The sequence below is a fragment of the Acomys russatus genome, chromosome 3 (genome assembly GCF_903995435.1).
Source record: "Acomys russatus chromosome 3, mAcoRus1.1, whole genome shotgun sequence".
Taxonomy (NCBI): domain Eukaryota; kingdom Metazoa; phylum Chordata; class Mammalia; order Rodentia; family Muridae; genus Acomys; species Acomys russatus.
Genome location: NC_067139.1, coordinates 1,004,193 through 1,026,429, shown reverse-complemented (window position 1 = coordinate 1,026,429; position 22,237 = coordinate 1,004,193). Strand labels below are relative to the sequence as shown.

General features: G+C 41.1%; 1 protein-coding gene across 1 annotated transcript in view; it reads left to right on the top strand.

Annotated features, from left to right (window-relative positions):
- The window catches only part of Hecw1 (HECT, C2 and WW domain containing E3 ubiquitin protein ligase 1), a 335,971-nt gene extending 314,704 nt beyond the window's left edge, over nt 1-21,267 (top strand). The window contains exons 23-28 of the mRNA XM_051167947.1: nt 8,561-8,659; nt 9,196-9,325; nt 11,172-11,318; nt 12,689-12,803; nt 16,127-16,325; nt 20,914-21,267. Of these exons, the coding sequence (XP_051023904.1) occupies nt 8,561-8,659; nt 9,196-9,325; nt 11,172-11,318; nt 12,689-12,803; nt 16,127-16,325; nt 20,914-21,025 (802 nt within the window). The 3' untranslated portion in view covers nt 21,026-21,267. The remainder of the gene's footprint in view (nt 1-8,560; nt 8,660-9,195; nt 9,326-11,171; nt 11,319-12,688; nt 12,804-16,126; nt 16,326-20,913) is intronic.
- Nucleotides 21,268-22,237: the final 970 nt, after the last annotated feature.

Here is a 22,237-nt window from a genome sequence, read left to right as displayed (position 1 = left end):
ATATAAGGATGAGTGTTCAGAAGAATGTTAGAAATTACACTGGCCCAGTAAAGTGGTGTAGTAGGTTCTCCTCTCACTTCCCATGAGAGGTTGGTTAGATTCCCAGGACTAGGGATAATTCTCTTCCTGTTGAGAACCCTCAAAGTCCAATTAGAGAGCTGTTGGTTACTGCCAACATGTGCATGCCATTTTGTATATTTAAGAATGTCTTGAGATGATGGTCACTGTTATGGGTCACAGGTGTCACCGCTAAGTAGAACTATTGATTGCTGGTCTACACCCCCTTGGCAGCTTGTATAGCACTGCTAGACTCAGATCGTCAAAAAGTATATTCCTGGAACCTCAATTGAGAGACAGAGTCCAGAGTTGACACAAAAGCAAAGTAATTTTATTAAGCTGATGCACCAGGGTCCACTAAGCTCTGAGGAGATGGAAGACCCCGCCCTGCAAAACTCAGGGTTAAAATATCTTTTACAGAAGCAGAACTTAGTGACAATGGTTAGTTAAAGAGTGCTAGGTTAACAATAGGAGGTCTAAGGTAGTAAATTCTAAGTAGGATGAGATAGGGGCAGTAAATTCTGGGGGCAGGGTCGAGATGGAGGCTAGTGGAGAATTTTTAACTTGTTCCTCACAGTTCACTGTTACTTTGCTCTTGTTTTCGGTCTGCAATTCCTAACTTGCTTGCTCAGCTGACAACGCTATTGTCATGATGGCTAAGTCCAAGCCACCTGGAATCTTATATTTCCTTAGCTAATAATAAAACACAATTTCCTTAGCTAATAATGTCACTGCTGAGTTTAGGCAATCTAGAATCTTACAGCACCTTCTATCAAAACTAGTTCTCAAGGAAGAGCCTTTTAGGTCCAACTAGAACCTTCCTAGTCTGGTATCCCAAAGTAGATTGTATACAAACACCAGTCTTGTATAAAAAGTACAAACTACCCAATTTTAAAGAAAAACAGGCTGTGGATCTTATAGAGTTTTCAATGATGACTTACTTGTAACCTCTGGGAGGAATCAAGAGCAGCAACAAAGCTGTTAAAATAAAGACAGCCGAGAGTCAAAGCACTAGATTTTAATTCACTAAACTATTGTTCTATCCAATCTTAAAAGATGAAGACAGGGAGATACAGAGGGAGAAACTGGGGGAATAAGTCCCCCGACCCCAGAACTCTGGGTTTCTAAAACCTGAATTGCAGGAGCCACACCCAGGACACCTCACTGGGCTTGTCTCCAAGGCAGTTTTGATATGTGTTTCTTCAAAGAGCCAGCTTTTGACAGCTTTTGGCCTAAAGTCTGTGAAGTTGGCTTTGAAAGTGTCCCTGCAAGGAACTAGCCTTTGCCAATCTTAGGGTCGTGTGGACTGTTGCCAGCAGGGGGACAGCCACCTATTTCCTAACACAAAGCTTTCCGGGAGGGGGCATCTCCTCCACCTACAGACAAAGGCCCACAAAGATACAGATTCAAATATATATGTATGGTGTGTGTGTGTGTGTGTGTGTGTGTGTGTGTGTGTGTGTGTGTGTGTGTGTGTGTGTGTAAAACCTGAAACTGCTAGAAGGAAGCACAAGTAGTACCCTAGAAGTTATAGCTTTAGGAAAAGACTTTCTGAATAGGGCACCATTGTCCAGGACTTAGAGCCAACAATTGACAGGCAGTACCTCATAAAACTAAAAATCTTCTGTTCACCTAAGTAAACAGCTGCCAGGAGCCATATTTGTGCACTATGACTCAGTGAGTGCAAAAGCCATCCTCCACTAGCCTTTGAGTCTCCCACACCTACTGAGAGAGCCCTTTGTGTTGCTTATGCTGTTGGGAGCTCTGCTACACATAAATGTTTAGATTACCTTCCACTGAGCACAGACAAAGGAACTTGGGCAGAGAGTTTCTCCAGGCTCTGCTCTTTCCAGCCCGCCTGAGGACTTGTAACAAGATCCTGTAACAAGGGATTTATCTGTGTTCAGTATATAAACCTGTACTCCATCAGATTAAAGGAGGCCTTGATCGGATTTTCACCTTGGCCTCATCTCTGCGGGCCTCTGTCCTCTCTCCGTTCACACCCTCTCTTTCAGGTGGAACTCTAGTTTGATATGTTCTGTGGGACAGGACAAACAGCAAATGCAGAGAGTAGGAGAGAATGTTAGCCAGGTACACAGCTGACAGGATTAATAAGCAGACTATGTGAACCATATGCAGGAGGCCAGAAAAGATCTGGGATGTATCATGGGTCTAAAACACTGTTACGGAGGGAATCTTCTGGAACTCAACCAACACAAACCCACTGATATTATGTTGTAGAAAGAGGTAGGTGGTGTGTAGTGTCTAAGCCTAAGGAAGTTACAGTAGACCTCCTGCTATGCTAAGTGACTGCTCCAAATGGCTTTGAATTCTCAAAATTTGCCAAGAGATGGTTTTGACAGGTGTTTGTATTCCTGAAGACACTAGAGTGTTTGCAAACTTTGAAGAAGTGTGCGTGGTTTTGAGGAGACTTATTCTCCAGGTATTCATGCATTTGCTTTGGCCCTTCAGACTCTTCATAGGGCACTAGATATGAAATACCCAATTTTCTGGTGGCATTCTCATATGCCCTCTGATCCCCATTCCACGGGGATGGGAAGGAGGAGGAGCCCTGCTACTTCCAGTTCTTGATATAAAATATTCATCACATCATTAATGTGCTTTGAGTCATTCACCTGACCAGTCCTCTGCACACTCTCCCTGGATGGAGACCTACTTAAAATTCTAAATATGACCAGTTAATATAGATAGGCAAGCCAAGTAACATATTATATTTCAGACATTTTTAGAAGGTTTTCATACTTACACTCCACTGTAGTAAAACCAAAATATTTTTCAATTTAATTCTATTCAACAAATCTTTATAGACTGCTCCTGTGTTTTAGCTACCTTTCTGTTGCTGTGATAAAAAGACCATGACCAAAAGCAGCTTAGTGGTGAGTTTATTTTGACTGAGAGATAACATCTCAACCATATTAAGAACTAGAGAGAGAAGGAGAAAAACACACACAGAGGAAGCGAGTGAGGCTCTAAAACCTCAAAACCCATACCCAGTGATGTTATTTTTCCAGAAAGATCTCCAAACAACATCTTCAACTGAGAACCGAGAATACGTGGGCCTAGGAGAAAATTTATCATTCAAGCCCACAACATTTTACTTCTGACACCCACAAGCTTATGGCCATATCATCACACAAAATGCATTTAGTCCAACTTCAAATATTCCCAAGTTTTTAACAGTCTCAATATTGTCAAAATCCAAAGTCTCTTTTTAAACTAAAGACATCTCCTAACCGTGCCCCCTGTAAAAAAAATTTTTTTTTAATTATGGAAACTATGAAGTTTGCATTCATCATCTTCTTCAGTGAGGTTCTGAAAGGCTGTAACTGGGAAAGAGTTATTCAGCTTCATCTGTGTATTCAGTGTAGGCATGTCTACTAATAGGTTGCTGGAAATCCCTTAAACAGAGACAATAGGAAGCCCAGAACCAAAGTACCCAAGATCCAGTGTCTTATATTCCATGTGTCCTGCAACACAAATGCTCTGAAGAAACAGCACACTAAAAATCAAATAAATGAATAAATAAGAAGGAGGCTGCAGAATATGATAAACTTCTGGCCAAGAGAATAAAGGTCTCTGGGTTAGGGGGGTGCGGGGGGAACTGCAGGAATGGATTACAAGAGACAAAATGTTCTTGCTGAGACGTTCCATGTCTAAGTCTGAGTCCAGTCAAAAATAAGTCTTTATGATAAACAAATTACTGGACTTTTAAAAAAGAAGAATTACATATTTCCAGTATATAATGGAAAGAAATATATATACATATTCCTGTTGTAAAAGGTAGAAATAGGGACCTAGGAGGAAATACTGGACCAAAACCCAGCAGGGAAAATACCATGTCCTGTAGCTCCATGTCCCATGTGTGGAGCTTTAGTTTAAAAGAGCTTATGTGGCTCAGTCTCTCTAGCTTGGCTGCTCTCAACACACATATCTTCCCTGGACCAGTTCTGCTCCCTGTGCACAGCTCTCCTTGCTTGTATCTTGTGGCACTGGCATCTTCAACATCTTGGGGTCTCCAGGGCAACTCAGGCTTCATACAATGGCCTCTCTGGACCCCCTGCCCTCTCGGGGCCTTTGTATGGGAACTCTTCAGTCATACATCACCCACCTGGCCATGGTGGCTCTCTGAAGCCATTAAGGAATATTCAACTACCCTCTCAAGTTTACTTCCAATAACTCATAATTGATTTAGGCTATGCATCCAACTTGAGCTGGAACAATCAGTGGGTAATGCTGGAAAAATTAAACTTAAGTCAGTGAGTAAGGTTTGTCTCTCTGGGTGCTTAAAACCAGAATGTAATTAATGGATAACACTAACAAGTAAAACAAAACAAAACAAACAAACAAACAAAAAAGCAACAGAGATGACCCAAAAGGCAAAACTAGATGAGACAGGGTGAAATCACATGTGGCCCTCTTATTCCTGAGACACAGCTTCATCCCTATTGTGTGACTGTTGGCTCTGTTTTTTAACAATTAAACTTTATTATACAACCCAAATATCTTACATAAGAGGGGAAAAAGGTTAAAGGGAAAAAAGAGTGAACCTTCCGGTATCCGTTCCATGGGACAGGTCCCTAGGTGTCTCTGGCCTGCACACTGGTTCGGCCTGTTCGCTGATCCTTTTCCCAATCCACGTGCACTCAAGCTTGGTCTGAACCTGCTATTCCTGAACCTGCTGTTCCTCTCGTCCTTGTTATCTGTATGTCTCTCAAGTGCAAGGGCCGGTTTCCGAGTCATCATCGTCATCCCCCCTTTCCCCCCCCACCCCCCCACCCACGTCTGCTTCCTGAATTCCAGGCCCAGGATGGCTCCACCCAGTCTATCTCAAGGTTAATCTCAGGGAGTATCCCTGGTGTGTCCAAGGGCAAAGCCCACCAAAACTGCTTTCACCTGTGACAAAGCTTACAATCCTTACCACATGTGACACTATTCCTGGCAAACATTTACCCACTCCAGATGTGGATCCAATGACAGATAAAAGAAGCAAAGAGTGGAAGTGAAGGGCTTCCTATAGGAGCATGGCTCAAACACAGCTGCATCACCAAAATCCCAAGCCAGCATGAGTAACAATCCATGGAGCCATGGAGGTCGCTCACAACTTGCAGGCAGCTGAATAAGGTTGGAGAGCCTTATTCAGGCAACCTACCTGTTCTTGACCTCCTCAACAAATTACTACTGCTTATAAAACTTTGAGGAGGGAGGACTCTTGTGGGTCTTGTCAGTTTCAGGGACTTCTTAAGATTTCTGAGTTGTTTATATTCTGAGTCTCAATGAAGCTCCTTTAGAACTCCCTGAGTTTTAATAAAGCTGTTAGAACTTTCTGGGTCACAAGTTCCAGAGGAAATTACCACAAAATAGTTCTTGATCTAGATTCCTTGTGACACTGCTATGGCTTTTAATTATTCTCCCTTTGACTTGACTTAGTTGAGGTTCTTGAACTAAAGTATTTCTAATTAGCACAGGGGGTGTTTGTAGCCAGCATATGAAAAAGAAAGAGATCCAATAGATACCCTGTTCTGGCAGCCTAACCCTTAGGATCAGTGCCTGCAACTCAAAACAGACAAACATAAAAGGCCTGGTCAGATGAAAAGTAAATGCTGATGGGATCCCTTGCTAATACTACTTACTTAAGAATAAATCTTGTCTCTGGGCTTCTGAATCTATGAAATAAAGATTTCCCTAAACATAAAATAAAGTTCTTAGGAGGATCAATGAATCAATATCAATAACACGCTTTGACCTAGTAGGTATTCAATAAAAGTTACTTTTATTCTACTTCTAATTTTTTCCTTATAAATAACTACAGTACCAGACTGAGAGAATTGCCAAGAATGACAATTGTAAGCATCTTCCCAACTTTTTACTGTTAAATATATTAAACTCTGTTGCCATGGAGTGTTGGTGAATTCCTCATGAATCCTGGAATTCATAGATGTAAAAAAGTATCAGCTCAACACAACCAAGAATCATCTGAGAAGGGAATCAGTTTAGATTGGACTGGCCTGTGGACGCATCTTTAGAGAATTTTCTTGATTACCTTAATTGATGTGGGAAGACCCAGCCTCAAAGTGGGAAGCAACACTTTTAGAAGAAGCAGATCCTAAACTACACAAAAATGAAGCAAGGGAACCAAACGCAGCATGCACGTATGTACTCAAGGCTCCCCGCTCATGTCCGCGACTGTGATGGAGCTTCCAGTCCTGTCACTGGTCTTCCTCGAAGTGATGGAGTGTAATCTAGAAACAAGCCAAGTCAATACTTCCTGCCCAAAGTTGTTCTTGTCAGGGTATCACCACAGCAATAGAAGGCAAAACTAAGACACTCAACATTCTCATATAAAATAGCACAGAGTTTGAGTACAATACACACAAAACACACACACACACACACACACACACACACACACCTTTTCATATACTTCGAATATCTCTAAATTGCTCATAGTACCCAATTACTAGACACTTCATAAACTGTTATGCTATTTTGCCTAAGAATTGACAATATACATTTGACAAAGATGAGATTATGCTTCCTGAATGTTTTCAGTTTATCATTAGTTGAATCTACGTACATAGAGATACAAAGGGCAGACCATATCATTGAAATAATTATTTATTATTTAAGGAAGCATTCTTCTATCCTTGAATGGTTTCTTGTAAGGATTTTTTTTACCTCTAGAAATTGGTGGTGAATATTATCAAGTAACTGTTCACCTTCTTAACAATAAAAAAAAAGCAATCTTGATTTTTGCCTTTTAGCCTTATAATCAATTTTTAAAACAGAATTGCTTCAATTAAATAGAATTGCTAATATTAAGTGCCCTTTCCTTCTTAAAATTAAATATCCTTAGTCGTTTTTGCATTATCTTTGAGGTTAACTATCAATTTCACTTTTATTGTATTATACTTAGGCTTTCTGTCTGTACAAATGGGATGCTGTTAGCTTACTTTCATAGTGCTTGCAGATTATGAGATGTAGTTTGACCTATCACTATAATGAATTTTTTTTTTTTTTTACCTACTCCTTACTTAGGAATCTTTAATTTTTGGAAGATTTTTCTATCCCTTGGAGATTTAAAGAACATATCCTTAAATGAGAATAAGTGTGTGTACTTTGTCATAGCACCAATTTGTAGATAATATTTTTTCAAAGTTTTCTAGCTTGTTCTAGCAAACATTCTAGCTATTGATCAATTTAAGCTTTATGTTTTTCCTGAGCATATTACCAGAACATTAATAATTCACTGAAGTATTCAATTTTGAATAGTAAGCTTAAAATAGTAATAGTATCCTCTTTGTATGTATTTGTCATCCATCTCTGAGGCTCTGTTTGCCTCTAATCTCAGTGTCAATAACTTGGACATTATCCACATACTATTTCAGGCAAAGGGAATAAGTAGACCACTTCAAGAATCTTAGTAAGAAGTGTTCTTTATACTTATATTTATTCTAAAAGATGATATAATCTGTTCATTTTGACATCATGTAGCATTTATGTAGCTTGGATTATCTTGTGACTGGGAAAAGTTATATCAAACATAATAAAAACTAGTTACTTAGGAATTCCAACTGGGAGGAGCCAGAAAAGTCCATGGCAAGTTGAAAACCTAATTAGCTAGAAGAGCAAGTGCACCACAGCTTTGGAGTTAGGTACAGAAAGTGGCAAAGCCTCCATAGCAAAGGAGCCCAGGGATGCTGGAACAGGCATACAGGAAGCTTCATAAAGCAGAGAGATTGCGTGGGCAAGCAACAGGTAACCTGGAAACTCAGCCAAGCAGTTCACCAGATGAAATCAGGGCAGGCCTTCATGTTTGTAGGTGGCCAGGTCCACACCACTCATTCTTTCTAGAAATGACCTTGTTCTTTCATTGTGTAGCTGGCAATATATGGAGTAATAATAGCTGATCGGGCTATCTGACCTCATACTGTGACTGCACGGAACTGTCTCCTACTGTCTGTAAACACTAACTGCCATCTGTGATTGGTAGTCAAGCCTCCAGCTCCCAGCATGGGCCTTTAGGTACCATTATAAAATGTCTGGTCAGAGAAACTGTTCTCAGTTCTCTTTGGGTCTAACGTGGACTTTATATTTCAAGTTCCTGCATTTCCTTTCCTCAATTATTTCATCCCCTTATATAAATAACAGCAGTCTTGTCATGGAGCATAGATGGTGTCACTTAGGACATGCCAATCACATGGCCATTGTTTGTGGTAAAGAATATGAAAGAGAATCGATGCCTCCTTGTGCCATCAGTGGCAGACTCCTTGAGCTGTGCAAGATGGATACTGTAGAGAAACTTATTGAGTTAGGCAAGGAGATGCTCAGCGGTGCAGCCCATGTTCTTGGATATGCACAGCCCTTGATTCAACCCTCAGCACCGTAATAAAAATACAAATTTAGAAATTAGTACAAAATTAAGATACTTAGTAATGTGAATTCCTACTAACTCTTAAACGTCTTTGCTTTATCTGCATTGCAGGTTTAGATTCAGTGGTCGTATCCTGGGCCTGGCTCTGATCCATCAGTACCTCCTGGATGCTTTCTTCACAAGGCCCTTCTATAAGGGACTCCTCAAGTTGTAAGTGTATTTAAGGATGAGCCCATATGGCCTGTCCACAGGATGACAGTGCTGGCCTTCTTTCTGTCTCTAGCCCCTTTGCCACGTTGTTCCAACCAATCCTAATAAGACTCCATCCAAATCTTCTCCTGAGAACACATAAATCTTCTATACTCTTTACTGCAATAAAAAAAGGCATTTGGAGACTTTTTCTATAGGTGTAGAAATGACTCTATCAGCAAAACCATACAATGGACATTAATTCATTTATGTAGGAATCATAACATTATGAACATTAGATTAAGCTCTTGAGTAGACTGGCTTGTTTTTTAGGTACCCATGAGTCAATAACTATTTCATGTTTATTATTGAAACTTTAGTAGTTTCTTTTCAAAATGAAACTATTAAATAAATTAAAACTATTGCGTTACTGTTTCATCGATATATTTAAAACTGCTAAGTAATTATGAAACCTATGGCATTTTATTGAGGAGCAGCATAATCATCTTTGGAGTGAGGTTCACTCAGTTTTTCTTGCTGCCTTTGAATTCTCCCAGGCCCTGTGACTTGAGTGACCTAGAGTATCTAGATGAGGAATTCCACCAGAGTTTGCAGTGGATGAAGGACAATAACATCACAGACATCCTTGATCTCACTTTCACTGTTAACGAGGAAGTTTTCGGACAGGTTTGTGCTGTGTGGACTTGGGAAAGGCATGTTGTTGTTTGCTGTGGTGAATGCATAGAGCAAAACTTAACCATCTTACAAAAATTGTAAGTGTACACTTCAATATTGTGAAGCACATTCATGTTGTTTGGCATCCAATCTCTAGAACTTTTCTTCTTGCAGAACTAAACTTCTACCAATTAGGCAACACTCTTTAATTCCACCCACCCCTAACTCCTGAGAAATACCGCACAATTCCTATTGTTACAATTTTGACTCTAGATAGTTCAAATTAGCATCTATTTATTTCATCCTTGAGATTATAATGTATAATGTTGCTGTGAACATGAGTGGACAGATACCTGGTTGGCACCTGCTGCCGGTTCTTTTGGATTCTATATACACATATATACCATCTCCGGTATAGGATTGCTAAATCATGTGTTAATGGGATTTTATTCTTAAATTAGATAGAAACTAACCTCATTGGTTCAAACCAAGGTCCTCTGCAAGGACAGCCAGTGCTCGTTTTCACTCTCCAGTCCCAGGATTTCTTTATTAATAGCACTGCCAGGGTCTCTTCCTGCTTCCTGTCACTATGACATGGTTCTACCCTATGCAGAGATTTTGAAAATTAAATATGATTATGGGCCAGAAAACATTTAAAGTATATCATAAGCTACAAGCTATTTCTGTATCCTCAAAACTACATAATAGTTCTTTCATTACATATATTTTCCAAAAAAAATAATGAAGAGCAGATTATATGCTACATATGTATATATATACATATACACACATATATAACATATAACATTATATATATATATATATATATATATATATATATATATATATATATATTAGCTTAGAAAAACATGTGGACTATCTTTTCATATTCTCTAGTCCTGGGAAGGGCAGCACACAGGTCCTAGCTGTGGGCTGATGAGCTCCTCATTGAGCGGCTGCCACTCTGCTGCTCTGTGCCCTGCTTCCTTGCACATTCACAGCCAGCTTAGAAAAGCAAATCCTTCAACCCACTTCTACTTTACCTCCTCTTGCTTGGTGCACATATGAACCTGCCACACAGCAGCTACAATCCGTTGCCCTAACTGAGATTTAGAGGCGTCAAGTATTTGACTGTAATGTTGGGACATTTGGCTCCCTCCACCTTAAGGAACAACCCAAGACATTTCCCTTTTGTTTCTATTACATCCCTTTTTGTACAAAAATAAGCAAATAAATTGTAGCTCTTCTAAGTTGCTTAAGAATGTGGTTCAGACAACAGAAATGTTCCTAGTAACTTCCAGGGAAGAAAAAACTGTCATCCTAAATAAAAATGTCCCCTTGGAAGACAAACTGAAAGAGAAGCATCACGGGCTCCAATGTTGCAGAGAGTGTTGGGTGACTGTTCGGGCAGTAAACTGTCTCAGTCATTTTTTTACTTTGGAAGCTGCTAACCTGCCATTCCAATTCACTCAGGTATTTAAGTTTTATACCTTCTCAAGTCTCTGATGGGGTTGAAAACCAGATAGTTTAGTCTTACAATTAAGCTTAGTTGGTTAGGGGTTAAGATGCTTTTAGATCAAGATAGATGTTTTAAGTTAATAGAGATGAGATATGATAGATACTGATTTTCATTCAGAAATTTAAACCCAACAAGATAGGAAAGATGCTTTCTTCAAGTTTGATAAATACAAATAGCCAAATCACATTTATATAACTCTTGATTGTCTCACGGTCCTTCCTACTGTGTGTAGTTTATTCATGTGTAATAATATAAATGTATATGTTAAAATTTTTTAAAAAGAACAACAACAACAAAAAGAGCGAGCAAAGCATCATGATCCCCCTGTTCATTCGCAAGGTAACAGAGAGAGAGCTGAAGTCTGGAGGCGCCAACACACAGGTGACTGAGAAGAACAAGAAGGAGTACATCGAGAGGATGGTGAGGTGGCGCGTGGAACGTGGAGTGGTGCAGCAGACGGAGGCGTTGGTGAGGGGCTTCTATGAGGTGAGACCCCAGGTGGCCCAGGAAAGCAGGTCAGAGCCCTGAGTGCTCCCCACTGGAGCCTGCACCTCTCCTGTGCTCCTAACACAGAGAGAGAACAGGAGCTAGGTTTACAGTCTCACGGCCGGAGGGCGTGGCACATCTAGCTGGACTGGAGGGAAGAAGGGCCAGATCTCTCTCTCTCTCTGAATGAATACCAGCCCTGACCAAAGTTAAAATATTCTCAGAAAATCGTCATTGCCTTGGCCCTGTTGTATTAGCTGAGGAAGAGTCCAGTGTTCTTGTGTAACTAGGTGGACGTCATGTTTCTGCCAGTCCACTGTAACAAATCGGCAACAGCAACAACATCAACAGGCCAAGCGGAGGCACTGGAGAGTGCTAGCCACCCCTGCTGGTGTCTGTTTTGTCACAGATCTCTGCTACCTCGTCATGCTGAGCAGTAAATTGAGAAGGCAGAGACAGCTGCTAGACCTCCCATGCCCCAAAATGATGCCTTTATACTTCAATTTAGAAATTCAGTCTGGAAGTTATCTTCTACTTTATTGCCCACTGCCCACTGCTAGTTGGCCCAAAGCAGGCAGCACTTTGGGCCAACATTCAGTTGACCCAAAAGCACATCTGGTAGAGTGTGTGAAGCCATAGCACAGAGCTCTAACCCACAGCCCTTCCCAAACCTAGAGAAGACAGTAAGAAAACAGGGCACAGAGAGGAAACAGGGAGAAGAATGTAAGAGAGAGGCATAATAATGCCACGGGAAAGACAGGTCGTGTAACTTGCAAACTTAAACTTGGCTTCAGAGAATCGTCAGGACTGTTTGCAAAGTCACTCTCGGGAAGGATCTGGAGTGGTAAGAAGCCCATGAAAGACCATATTCTACAATGACTCAGTGACCTCTATGGGCCTTCTATACTACACAGCACACCCTGGGCATCTTTTGAGCATCAGGATTCGATGTCTCATCATCTTAGAGGCTGGGAAGTCCAGTATCAAGGCATTGGCAGGCCCAGAGTCTGGTAAGGACTCGCAGCTTCACAGGTGGCAGCTTCTTGCCTCAACTCAGTGGGAAGAACAAAGATCTCTCGGGGAAACAGGCCTTTCCCAATGCCTTGTGGTCTAGTTGCCTCTCTTTTAAAAAATTATTTCAAGATTATGATGCACATCGTTCAAAGCTCCAGAGCTGGGGATAAAGATTATAGCATGCAAGTAGGATGAGAGACATAGTATTCAGGCCTCTGCTACCATTTTGAATTTTAAAGTGACTGCATGTTGAAAAGAGCAGTTTATAAATGATAATTAATTTCCAAGTCTGATGGGCAACAATTGTAACTGTGACTATAACCTGCCTGTGTGCTGCCGCCACCGCTGTCTTCCAGGTCGTAGACTCCAGGCTCGTCTCGGTGTTTGATGCTAGGGAGCTGGAGCTTGTGATCGCTGGTACTGCCGAAATCGACCTGAACGACTGGAGGAACAACACTGAGTATCGAGGAGGTGAGACTAGCAGCACTTTTGATAACACATTTTCAAGAAAAGTCATTGATAAAATTGGCCATCCTAAAATAAACAATTCAATACTATTTAGTACATTCAAAAGTTTATTTAACAATAACCTCTGCCAGGTTTTAAAATAGTTCCATCATCTAAAGAAAGGCTTATACCCATCAAGCGGGTCTTCTCCACCTCTTGTTCCCAGCTTCCAAATGCCTGGCAACCATAAATCTCTATCCTGACTTACTGATTCTAGAAATGCCATATATATTATCAGACATAACATGGTCCCTGTGCCTGCCTTCTTTGACTTAACATACTTTTTTGAGCTCTATCCATGATCTGGCTTGTTTTAGTATTTCATCCCTTTGTATAGCTCAGTAGTAGTCCATCACGCCATTCACTAGAGTTGTCACTGTTATTAACAATGGTGGGATTAAACTTAAGGCCCAGGGCTTTCTCAGCAAATGCTATTCCACTAAAGAACATCCTGAACCCAGTTTACCACTTTTTAATGCCTCCAAAGACTTGACCTTACTTCAGTTCAAAATAGTTACTTAGCCAACGTGTGACTGACCTTCTTGTCAGGCAACAGTGATCCCTGGTGTGGCGTGGAAAGGTCCACATTCCACACACATATATGTGAGCTCTGGAGTAGCCTGCACATGTCCCGTGTCAGAGAAATGTCTCTTACTTCCTGTGCAATGTTATCCTTCTTTGCCTCAGTCCACTTTTGCTTCCACAAGGGCTGGCTCTCTCTCTCTCTCTCTCTCTCTCTCTCTCTCTCTCTCTCTCTCTCTCTCTCTCTCTCTCTTTCTCTCATTTACTGTGGGTCATTGTGAGCTTTCCTTTGTTCTACATCAATATGAATCAAATGTTAAATCTCTCACCTTTGTGTATATCCTATCTGCCATTTCTCACTGATAAAGATTGTGATTCTTACAATATGAATAGTTCATGTTGACTACATTTGACCTTTTAGACTAGCAGTCCAAAGTAAAAATAGAACATGAACCTCATGCTTATGTTTGAATTTATTTTCTTACTTATTTATTGAGATAGAGTTCCTCTGTCTAACCTTGGCTGGCCTGGAACTGTGTAGACCAAGCTGGTCTCAAACTCACAAAGATCCACCTGCCTCTGCCTTCTTAGTTTTGCATGTGCCACCACACCTGACACTAACTAATTTTTCTAATACCCAAGTACAAACAAGCAACTATACACCTGACACTAACTAATTTTTCTAATACCCAAGTACAAACAAGCAACTATAATTTATGCATTAAATTTAACATGTCCAAAGCCAGTTGTGGTGGCACACACCTTTAATCCCAACATTCAGCAGGCAGAGGCAGAAGGAAGATGGATCGCTGTGAGTTCAAGGCCAGCCTGGTCTACAAAGCCAATCTAGGACAGCCAAGGCTACACAGGAAACCCTGTCTCAAAAAACAAAACAAAACAAAAAACTTAATATGTCCAAAATAGCATTTCAATATGGTATTGGTATAAGAAATCATTTATTCAGGATATGTATACATAAGTAGACTTAGCGAGCATCATTTTTATCAGATCAGGACACCATCTTTCCCCAAAGCCTTATTATTACTCACAAAAGACTTTTGTTTTGTTTTGTTTAAGACTGTATAACCTTGGCTGTCCTAGACACATTTTAAAGACCAGGCTGGTCTTGAACTTATAGTGATCCACCTGTCTCTGCCTCCCTGCCATGCTAGGATTAATGGTGTGTGCCACCACGCCTGTCTCACAGAAGACTTTTTCAGTAGTTTAGCCTCAAAGCCCTCTTTTAGGTAAAATATTACAGAGAAATCCCAACCAATATAACAGAAGGGGAAAAACAAGGGGACAGAAACCCAGCCTCTTTCAGCCACTCAACTGAAAACCCCTCTTGAAACTTCTATGCAGATGTGTTGAGAGAATTGCTGGCTTGTGTATTCAGCATAAATGCTTCTGTTGAACCAGGAAGACTCTGAATATCCCAACATGCCCCTGGCCCAGCCTCTACAGAGACCCATCTGTATTAGCTGTTTTCCTCATTCTCATTGCTCTACTACACAAACGCTGCCCTTGCCAACCTTGCTTGCTTCACAAAGCTTTCTCAGTCTCCACCCACATATACCTCCCCTCTCTGTGAATGCCTCTTACCTTTGTGATGAGTGGTGATCATGCCTCTAAATTGTTTCTCACAAGTTTAGCCTCTTCAATGGTGCCTTAAAGCACCCCAGTGGTATGGTGGATACAGGCTTTTCTGTTGGGGCAGTCATGGCTGCTGGGAACCTGTCTCCTCCAGCCAGGCTTGCATGTTGCCTCTATCTCTTCTTATGTCCTAGACTTTCCTTTGTCATATCATTTCCCAGAGCTAAAACATCAGAACAAAGAAAACATAGATAGTCTGCCTTGGTTGAACCCCTTGGTTCCTTACTTATGTTCATATAAGGCTGAGATATTTCAACTTTAATTCCAATTGTTTAAATAAAAAGAAAACACCTCAGAGGAAACCTCTCAAACACCCAGTTTTGTAAAAGAGCTATTATATAAATCTGCTTGTTTTAAAACTTGACCAAGCTTTGTAAATTTGTTTAGTCTTGCCATTATCAGCAAAACCAAAAGATCTGATACTGCACAGCTAACATATCTGTCCCTTCCTCATTTCTCCCCACCTCTACCTTTTTAAAAAAATAATTTATTCAGATTACATCCCAATTGTTAGCCCCTCTCTTGTATCTTCCCATTCCCCCCTCCCTCCCTCTTTTACCCTATTCTCCTCCCCCACCATATCATCGCAGCCTATTGGTTCTCATCTGCTTGCTTCCCCTTCCTCTGAGAGGCACAAGGCCTCCCCACCAAAAGAAGAGGTCAAGTTGGGGGCACCAGAGTTCATGTCAGAGGCAGTCCCAGCTCTCCACACAACTGTGGAGAATGCACTATCCATTGGCTAGATCTGAACAGGGGGTCTAGGATTACTGCATGCATTGTCCTTGGTTGGTACAGTAGTTTGTGCAGGCCCCCTGGACCCAGATCCACCAGTCTTAATGGTCTTCTTGTAGGGTTCCAGGACCCTCTGGGTCCTTCTATTTCTCCATTCTCCCATACCCCTCTCATCTGCTATTAAACACAAGAAAATCTTGAAATTTGCAGGCAAATGGATGGAACTAGAAATGATCATCCTGGGTGAGTTAACTCAATCCCAGAAAGATACACATAGTATATATTCACTTAGAATTGGACACTAGCCCAACAGGGATGTCCTCTGAGAGTCTTCACTCAGCAAGGGACTGGGACAGACCCACCTCTTTTTTTAAAACCAGGTTATCATGATGGCCATCTTGTGATCCGCTGGTTCTGGGCTGCGGTGGAACGCTTCAATAATGAGCAGAGACTGCGATTGCTTCAGTTTGTGACAGGAACATCAAGCGTGCCCTACGAAGGCTTTGCAGCTTTGCGGGGAAGCAATGGGCTTCGACGTTTCTGCATAGAGAAATGGGGGAAAATCACGTCTCTTCCCAGGTACAAAGCTCCTGCCAACCTTCATGAACTTGCTGCCGAGGAAAAATGTGCTTTTCTAATCGAGTTTGGGTGATCGCCTTTTAAGATAGAGTTTTTGTTTATCACTTGCTGTTTGCGTTACTAGTTAAAGATTAAGTAAAGTGTCTCTAAGGCTTAGATTGAGACAAGATTCTTAGTGAAGTTTTCATTGTTGATCATATTTGGGCTATAATATCCATGTGCCAGTAATGGGAAACTGCCCAATCCATGAAAACTCAGCTTAAATTCCTTTAGAGGAATATCTACCATAGAGAATGAGGGAGGCAAGGTCATGACTGTAAAATGCTGGAAGCCAGAGAAACCACCCAACATATTAGCGTACATCTATAGCCTATGACACTTCATAGGTTAGTTTGGTATTTGTTTATATTTTTCCGGTAAGTTTTTAAAAATGTGAGATGGGACATGTACACCCCTGGATCTCTATGGTGATTTCTACACAGTACTCTATCAAAAAGTTATGTGTTATAAAGTCATAAAAAGGCAGTTTAAATTTCCCACATCATGAGGTTCAAAGCCAAGACTTCCATGGTCCTTGTTACTCTACCCTGGGTAGCATAGTCTTGATTAATAAAATAGCATCACTAGAACTACTTCTGGGAAGGCACTCTAGTAATAAATACTGCTTTGATAAGCGTAAGAAAATATGGATTTTATGGTGGATTGAATGAGAATGACTCTCATTAGTTTGTCTGTTTGAATGTTTGCTCCCTAATTGGTAGAACTGTCTGGAAATGATTAGGAGTGTGGAAGTTGTCACTGGAATGGGCCTGGCATTGCGCTCTCTGTCTCTGCCTGCTGCCTGCAGATCAGGATGTAAAGCTCTCAGCTACTGCTCCAGTGCCCTGCCTGTGGGCTTCCTGTTGTGATGGTCATGGGCTAGCCCTCTAAAACTGAAAGCAACCCCCCAATTAAGTGCCTTCTCCTGTAAGAGTTACTTTGATCATGGTGTCAATTGAACAGTACTGTCCTGACCTGCGGAACAGTCAACGGGAAACCCTAGAAATGGAGGGGAAGGGGGACAAGGAGGGGTGCGGGTCACTGGGGCAAGGGTATTTGGGTAAGCAAGGTCGCTACGGATACCCAACTGTAAAATGCTCCAACAGTTATCACCTTTTACAGCTGCTCTAACCACAGAAGGGGGAAAGTTCCAGAAAGAGAGAAGTTGTAAAGGGTCTGGTTAGTCAAGGGAACAGCTCTTGAAGCTGCTGTTCCCAGAACAGGGTGGCCTCAGGGGCAGCTGGCCTTTATCTGATCTTACCAGTAGTCTTACTGGAAAAGGTTTTATAGCCAGGATGGAGTAGCTCTTACTATGAGTTCGGGGGTCTTAGAATGACTGCCCCCCCCCCACAGTACCTAAGACAGGCTTCTAGTATCATCTTCTTATATCTTCTAATTAGAAAGCATATATATTTGATACAGATCTGTCGCTACCTGGCCATTGCTGCATTAAATTCTCAGATAAATTAACTTAAGGGGAAAAAGTATTTTGCCTGATTTAGAGGTTTCAGTCATGACTGACTGGTTCTGTTGCTTTGGGTCTATGAGATGTATATAGTATACCATAATAGGAAGTGTGATGGGGAAAATCCCACTTACATCATGCTTGGGAGAGGGGGGTTAGGGCAGGAAGAAGAATGGAAGAGGAGAGAGAGAGAAGAGAAAAAAGAGAGAAATAGCTAAGAGTCTGTTTGAGGAAATGCCCCTAGTGACCTAGCTTCCAACTAGACTCCACATCTTAAAGGTCTTATTGCTTCTCAATGGCATCACTGCTGAAATAAAGTCTTTGATACTTAGGCCTTTGGGAAACATGCTATATACAAACTATAGCAGCACCAAAATACCTTTGCTAAATCCATATAGTTGAAAGGTTTAATAAAGTATGGTTTTCATAAAATTTTCCCAGATTTTTTGCTTTCCTGATGACAATTCTTATGATGATGAGTGCTGAATGACTCTGTTCCTGAGGAGACCTGACCAAATGTCTGTTCAACCCAAAACAGGGAACTGACAACAGGCTAAAGTAATGATACTATCAAAGTTCAACTTTGTGAACCAATGGATTTTATTGGAGATACTTAGAGGCATATGTGTGAAAGGTTACTTATAGGAGCAGGAATGACAGCTACATCATCTAAAACCTACCTCAGAATGGCTCACCAAAGCTGGAAATGTGGAATTTACTATCAGCATGCAGCTCAATAAGATAGAAATTGTCTGTCCCAGCTACCTTAGTTAGTATGAACTTCTTCTTGGCATCTTGGCTGATCTGAGAGCATCTCTTAGTAGCCCTTACTGCTTCTATGCATCTATTTCAGGGAGTTCTGTTGTTTTAATAGAAAATCCCAAATTGTTCTATTTTACCAATAAAGTCTCAAGAGCCAGATGTTGTGGTGAAAAACCTGTTAGCTCAGAGAAGCAGAGAACGCACCTTGCTGAACCACCTATTCAACTCATATCCCAGTGGAGAAGGCCCGAAAGGCTCACTAGCTCAGCAGACAGCCCAGGTGGAACAGGGCAAAAAATCCAAGGCCAAAGGCTTGCTAGCTCAAGACCCAAAAAGCCAAAGGTCAAGGGGCTAATGAGCTCAAGAGCTAAATGAGCTAAAAGCTAAAGTTAAAATTCCAAGAGTAAATAAAACTCAAGAGCTAAATGTGCCAAAGACCTCTTCTATTTCTCCGTGCTGTCTTAAACACCCTTCAACTCAAACTCCCTCCTACTCTTTAATTCATGTCAGCTGGTTTCTTGTTCTGCCCCTTGATCTAGGGTGAACTTTATTAAATCCTGTGTTCAGATAGTTCTTGGACTAATGATATGTGTAAGGCTGACTGAACAACACCTTAATCACCTGTTTACAATAAACAGAAAGTTCTTGGATTAAAGGTGTGTGTTAGGGCTCAACCATGCCAAACAAAAGTCAGGTTTTTACAGTTCACAATCTCAGGATCACAGTGGGATCAAATATAGGTTCTTACAGTTCACAATCTCAAGGATCACTTTGGATCAAATATACTGCAACAAAGTTCCTAAAGCTTTTGAGGTGTATGCTTCCTAAGTTTTAAAGAGTTTCCCTCAGGAACGAATGTATAATCTCCCTTTAGAATTTTAATTTTACTTTTAATTACAATATTATTTTTAAATATTTTATCTATTTTATGTACATGAGTGCTCTATCAGCATGCAAGCCTGCATGCAAGAAGAGGGCATATAGAAGGTTGTGAGCCACCATGTGGTTGCTGGAAATTGAACTCAGGACCTTTGGAAGAGCAGTCAATGCTTTCAACCACAGAGCCATCTCTCTGGCCCTAATTAAAATATTATTACATCACTTTTCTCTTTCCCTTTTCTTTCTCCAACCACCCCTCATGTCCTATCCCTCTCTCTCACAGATTCATGACCTCTTTTTTTTTTTTACTGTTACACACACACACACACACACACACACACACATCCTCCTGAGTTCATCTAGTGTTGCTTCTTGTCTATACATGATTTCAAGGACAACTACTGATATTAGATAATCAATTAGAAGATACATCCCCTGGGAAGACTAATTCTCCTTTTCCCAGCAGTCCTTAGTTACATACAGTTCTTTGTCCAGGGTGGAGCCCTGTGAGTTTCCCCAGCTCAGATATTAACTTCCCTCCAAGATAGAATGTTTTGTTTCAGAAAAAAATTGCTACACAATTAACATGCAGCTGTACCAATCAACTTCCAGATATACCAATACACTCTTCTCCCTGCTTTGTCAAAAGACCAGCATCAAGTTTCCATAGAAACAAAGAGTTCCTGGCAGGAAACAGCTCCCGGGGAAGAATCTGTGTGGTTATGTATGCCTCCTCCACTCACTACTGAATATCCATGTGGGTGTTTTCTATACCGTATGTTATCTGTGTAAGAGGAAGGTCATTGCTAGTCTAGAACATACACTGCCAAGTGTGCACCTGCAGAATGGAACCCAGTATGCGCATGGCTACAGGGATGGCAACGGTGTGGAGATTCCCCAGGCTTGGGGTGGGGAGTGTCTCATAAGCTCAGATGTTCCCAGGAGTGGCACGCTTCAGCTTCAGCTACTCTGTGTTCCATGGCGTAGAGGAGTTAAGCTTGTTTCCGGAGCACACCTGGCATGGAGAACTGGATCTCAGGATTACAGAACATTATTGGCTCTTCAAAGTAGATACTTGGTTTAACAAGGCCCAGAACTCAGAGCTAGGCAAGGGTGCTTAAGAATGATCCATTAGCACTAATGACTTCTCTGCCTCCTTCATATTATTTATTTAAATTTCAAATCAGGGTAATAGCATAGAGTTGACCATTGGTTTGCTATGGTGGTTATAGTGTAGTGTAGTTTACTTACAATTAACTGTTTCTAGTTCTTCAATTTCCTAAACTTGTAGTGCCTCAGTGCCCAAGGTTTGTCATGTTTAGTGTTTAATAATTGTCCTAAATCATTGTCTGGCTCACTTTCGAGTCCCCTTTGAAGTCCCCCTTGATGTAACCAGAAAGAGTCCTTAAAATACCCTTCACCAGTATTTTCTCCCCCATTCAGGGCACATACATGCTTTAACCGATTGGATCTCCCGCCATATCCCTCATATTCCATGTTGTATGAGAAGCTATTAACAGCAGTAGAAGAAACCAGCACTTTTGGACTCGAGTGAGGAAGTGGAACCTCGCCTGACATTGTCCTGGATGGTGACACCATGCCTTCTGGGATGACTTTCTTTCCCTCCTTTGACTTTGGTATCCCATGATTTTTATTTCAAAGCAAATTAGAATTGGCAAAAGCTGTGCATGAAGAATTGCCCTCGTCCAACCTAATCTTCAGGCTTGCCTCCTCTGTCTCCAATGACTGCTAGCCTGTATGCAATACTACAAACAGCTGTCTCCAGGTCTGTGCACACCTCCACATTCCTCCATTCCTCACAATAAAATACGAGTGCAAGTTATGCTACACTTGACGAGATGGTAATAAATGTTTACTTCCATCTCTATCATTCGAGGATAATTTGGACTGTAAGCATTCCATGCTTTTATATGCCCATGTCTTCCAAGCTGAACCACCATCCTCCCTAATTTCTAACAACCATTTCTGACACAGGAGCTGACTAATTTGTTTTCCTCTCTCTCTCTCTACATCTCCTATGCATTCTTTCCATTCAATGGACAGGCAAAGCCACACAGAAATTCTTTTCCTCACTCAGCTCATCATTCATCAACGGCATCGATCCCATCAGCCAGAACTAGCATAGACATATGGTGCAAACGTAACTCTTCTAGCAACTAACAACAGCAAGAAACAAAGGTTACCAGTAAATCCAAGGGTTATAAGGACTATGATCTCAACTTGAGTTCAGAAAAAGTGCAAAGGAGGAGGAGCACTCCTAGTGTACTCTCACCATACAAGAAGCACAATCTTGTGCACTATGTCCAAGGAGGAAATCCTAAGTGTTGTAGGTGGAAAGATGAGCCTTTAACACCTGTTTTGTTACATGGAAAGTGATAAGGCAAACAGGAAAAGGGCAGGCCATATGACACTTATTCAAACATGTGGATTTGGTTTAATCTATTCTAACTCACACATAGTCCAACTTGATCTTGTGGCTTTTGTAGAAGCCAGGTTTATTTACTTGACAGATCAACCTTTTGTTTCTTTTCTACTTTGATACTTTTCTCGTTTTTTCTTTTCTTTCCTTTTCTAAATCATGGTATTCGAATTCTGTCACATCTGATGTTCACAGAGACCCCACGCGAAGCTGCAGAGCGCGATGGTGCTTGATAAGGATCACGGGCAACATAAATTTCTCCCTCACCTACAGCAATCTTTCAAAGGCACACTGACTTGTGTCCAAAAAAAAAAAATCCATTTTTTT